General features: G+C 53.3%; 3 protein-coding genes across 3 annotated transcripts; all 3 read left to right on the forward strand.

The window, feature by feature from the left end:
• The first annotated feature begins 664 nt into the window (after nucleotides 1–664).
• SPRG_16742 (hypothetical protein) lies at nucleotides 665–1,095 on the forward strand. Its single transcript, XM_012356058.1, has one exon. It carries the CDS (start codon nucleotides 701–703, stop codon nucleotides 1,001–1,003), a length of 303 nt encoding a protein of 100 aa, XP_012211448.1. The 5' UTR covers nucleotides 665–700; the 3' UTR covers nucleotides 1,004–1,095.
• Nucleotides 1,096–1,546: 451 nt separating this feature from the next.
• On the forward strand, nucleotides 1,547–1,845 carry SPRG_16743 (hypothetical protein; the record flags this gene model as incomplete). Its single annotated transcript, XM_012356059.1, has 2 exons — nucleotides 1,547–1,607; nucleotides 1,631–1,845. 2 exons carry the CDS (start codon nucleotides 1,547–1,549, stop codon nucleotides 1,831–1,833), a joined length of 264 nt encoding a protein of 87 aa, XP_012211449.1. The 3' UTR covers nucleotides 1,834–1,845.
• Nucleotides 1,846–2,409: 564 nt separating this feature from the next.
• Nucleotides 2,410–2,791, forward strand: SPRG_16744 (hypothetical protein; the record flags this gene model as incomplete). The annotated part of the gene is made up of 2 exons (XM_012356060.1): nucleotides 2,410–2,743; nucleotides 2,776–2,791. Exons 1-2 carry the CDS (start codon nucleotides 2,460–2,462, stop codon nucleotides 2,789–2,791), a joined length of 300 nt encoding a protein of 99 aa, XP_012211450.1. The 5' UTR covers nucleotides 2,410–2,459.
• Nucleotides 2,792–3,182: the final 391 nt, after the last annotated feature.

Genomic DNA, 3,182 nt, shown 5'->3' on the forward strand with positions numbered 1-3,182 from the left:
GAACTATATACTGAAATGACATGGCGGTGCATACTTGCAAGCGAGGGCATAGTAGTACTCTTCCGGGCAATGACATGCAGGCATAGAAGAGGGGCTGCAGTCAGTCCCTCCACCGATGAACGCCGTCGTCGTCGACCAGAATTGGCCCTGCGTACAGACGTGGCGGGCTCGAGATACGCAGCTCTGAGAACCCGCCGCAACGGCGCACGCACTCGACCGGCCTATACAACCTCAACGTCTTGACTCTGATCGCTCGCTGTTCACTGCAGAAGAGTATGGGCCTGCACATCTTTGCGAAGCGAGCTTCGCCGCAGCGGGCTCTAACAGGGTACGATATATCGAGCGCTTTGTATCAACCAACAAGATCGCCACGCGCACGCTGGCTCGATGAAGAAACACGCGCGCCGCCACATCGAATACAATTTCTCATATAATTGGCTGGCCTCGGGTCGAAGAAAGTGCAAAGTGGCTCCGCCAATGAAATACCTCTATTTTATTGATGCGATCGCTGATTGGTCGAACGGTGGCGCCTGACCATAGCTACTTCAACTTCGTATAGAAAAAACGACACCGAGCGGACAAGCAAAGATCGCAGAATATCGGGCCGACGCGGCACCTTCTCTCGCGCCGGTGTGTGTTCTTAGGGCGCCGCCGAATCCACTTCCGATTTTACGAACAACCAACCTCCTCCTCCTCCAACATGGGCAAGCACCACGCCACGCACCACGCGCCGACCGTCGAAGTCGACGAGAAGACCATGATCTTCCTCATTAAGTTTATGAACACGGCGTCCAAGGAAAAGCTCCTCGAGACGTTTGAAGGCCATTTCACCGACCACATGGCCGACAAGATCGTCGACCAGCGCCTCTTTGGCGGCATGAAGAAGCTCGATGACATCCTCGAGAAGAAGATCATGCGGAAAAAGAAGTTTGAAGAGTTTCAGGACATTGCGCTGAAATGGGCCGTCGAGCACAAGCCCAAGGAAAAGCGCCAAACCGCGTAAGCACCGCGGACCCGGCGACAGATTTAGAATAGTTTTAGTCATTTTAGATCGTCGTCGCCCTCAACTTAATACTGTACCAACACGCTTTTTAGCATCCACCTCTCCATTGCGAGTAGAACATGGTAGGCGCGCAGTAGCACCCCGACCAGGTTTTCCCATGCCTAGTTTCCAGAGCGCGTACGTGCCACCTGACGCAAGAACCGACCTCGCCGCCCATCTCCTTCAGGAGCACTACAGCGCTGCCTACCACGGCGCTTGCGATCGCACGTGGCTTTTGGGGCCCTAGGTATATATGTACTTGTATGCCCCGTGATCACACGTGACGCGAATCGCAGGTGAGTGTGCACCTTGTCCCTTGGTTGCGTTGAAAAAGACGTTGCAACGGCAAGGTTCGATATTCGCAGGTTGAAGTTTGTTAAAACTGGCCTATCTTCGACGACCTCGTTGCGTCGTTGCGACTCTCGTTGCGAGCTTGACTACCTGTTCATATTCCTTTTTGCCTCCAAGGAGCAAGAACCACCAGCCAACGAATTAACCACCAGCATGGGCAAGCCAACGCAGTCACCTCCGAAGTCGACCCGAAGGTCCTCCTCTTCGCACTCAAGTTTCTCAACACGGCCACGAAAGAGAAGCTCCTCGACAACCTCGACGGGCTCTCGGACAGCGTCGCCGACAAGATCCTCGACCAGCGCCTCTTTGGTGGTCTCAAGAAGCTAGACGACATTGTCGAGAAGAAGATCATGCGGAAGAAGAAGTACGAGGAGTTCAAGAGCGTCATTCTAGAGTACGCGACGGCGAACAAGCCCAAGGAGAAACCCGTCACGGATTAGGTCGTCGACGACTACTTGTACGTAGTACTGTAAGTCGCCAATGAAAGACCGTTTGCAATGTGTGTCGATTGACGGCGCCGTCTTGATGGCCGAAGAAACCATGAAGCGAAGCAGGCAATTCACGCTATGTTGATTGAATCGCGCACTTCTCGCTGGCAGGAATACCGCCAAGCCTTAGCATGTACGGCGAGGCCTTTTGCAATGTGAACGACTCATTGGGCCGAAGCAGACGGGTGATCTAACTGCGCCGACAGCATGCCATGCATACAGACACATGACGGGCCTACAGGGATTGGAAAAAGACTGCTCTTATGTGGATGCTACTTTCGCGTGCCTCATCCAATGCCTACTGGGTCGGGCATCGAAGGTTCTCGAAGGGTGACCAGGCTGCGTGACGTGGCGCTTGGTGGCGCTTCGAATTTCGAATCCAGTGTTGGCGTTTGTAGAGTGCCACGTACCGGTATATTTTTTCGGTCCAATCAGCGGCAGTTGGTTTAAAATGACACACTCTGATTGGCCATGAGAAGACGCGGGATATCTTTCAGTTGGGCCACCATAACTTGCCGCTCTGAGAGAGGCATTTGCGCATTGACCACCCCCGCCGCAAGCGACGACCACTAACCACCATGGGCAAGACGATGGACCCCGCTGCTGACGTGGACCCGAAAACTGTCCTCTTCGCCCTCAAGTTTCTCAACACGGCCACGAAGGAGAAGCTCGCGGACGCATTCGAGCAATTGAACGACGCGATGCTCGACAAGTTCCTCGACCAGCGCCTCTTTGGCGGCCTCAAGAAGCTAGATGACATTGTTGAGAAGAAGATCATGCGGAAGAAGAAGTACGAAGAGTTCAAGAGCATCCTACTCGATTTCGCGGAGACGAACAAGCCCAAGGAAACGAGCAACCAAGAGTAAGATGCGCACACGACAACAAAATCGATAGCAGTACCATTGCGTAATAAATGTAAACTCGTTTGATAGCCCCGTACTACAGTAGTACGCAACTTGCTGTATGTCATTGATGGTGTAGGGTTGAAGCATGTAACGACCGCGGAGTCGTTGTCCTCCTGGTTATGAGTGTCATGTACTTTGCTCGCTGCTGCACTGCATGTTGCGCCACCGGTCGAACGAGTGAGCTAGCGCAGCGCCTGTAGATATGGATTAATGCGGTTCGAAGCAAGTGTTTTAGTTTGGTTTAACGTGACTCTTGTCAATATACATACCTGGACTCTCAAGAGGATGCATCTTGGCCTTCGCCATGACGTCTTCGATGGCGAACCTTGCAAGCTAGTTGGGTGTGAGGGGCTCTCAGAAGCGTCTGGGCAGGCGCGACTGGCATGTGAAGTACGA

This window comes from Saprolegnia parasitica (assembly GCF_000151545.1).
Source record: "Saprolegnia parasitica CBS 223.65 unplaced genomic scaffold supercont2.365, whole genome shotgun sequence".
Lineage (NCBI taxonomy): Eukaryota > Oomycota > Saprolegniomycetes > Saprolegniales > Saprolegniaceae > Saprolegnia > Saprolegnia parasitica.

What these genes read in the sequence shown, in the direction of transcription:
- SPRG_16742 (XM_012356058.1), top strand. Translation starts at nt 701, where the DNA reads ATGGGCAAGCACCACGCCACGCACCACGCGCCGACCGTCGAAGTCGAC.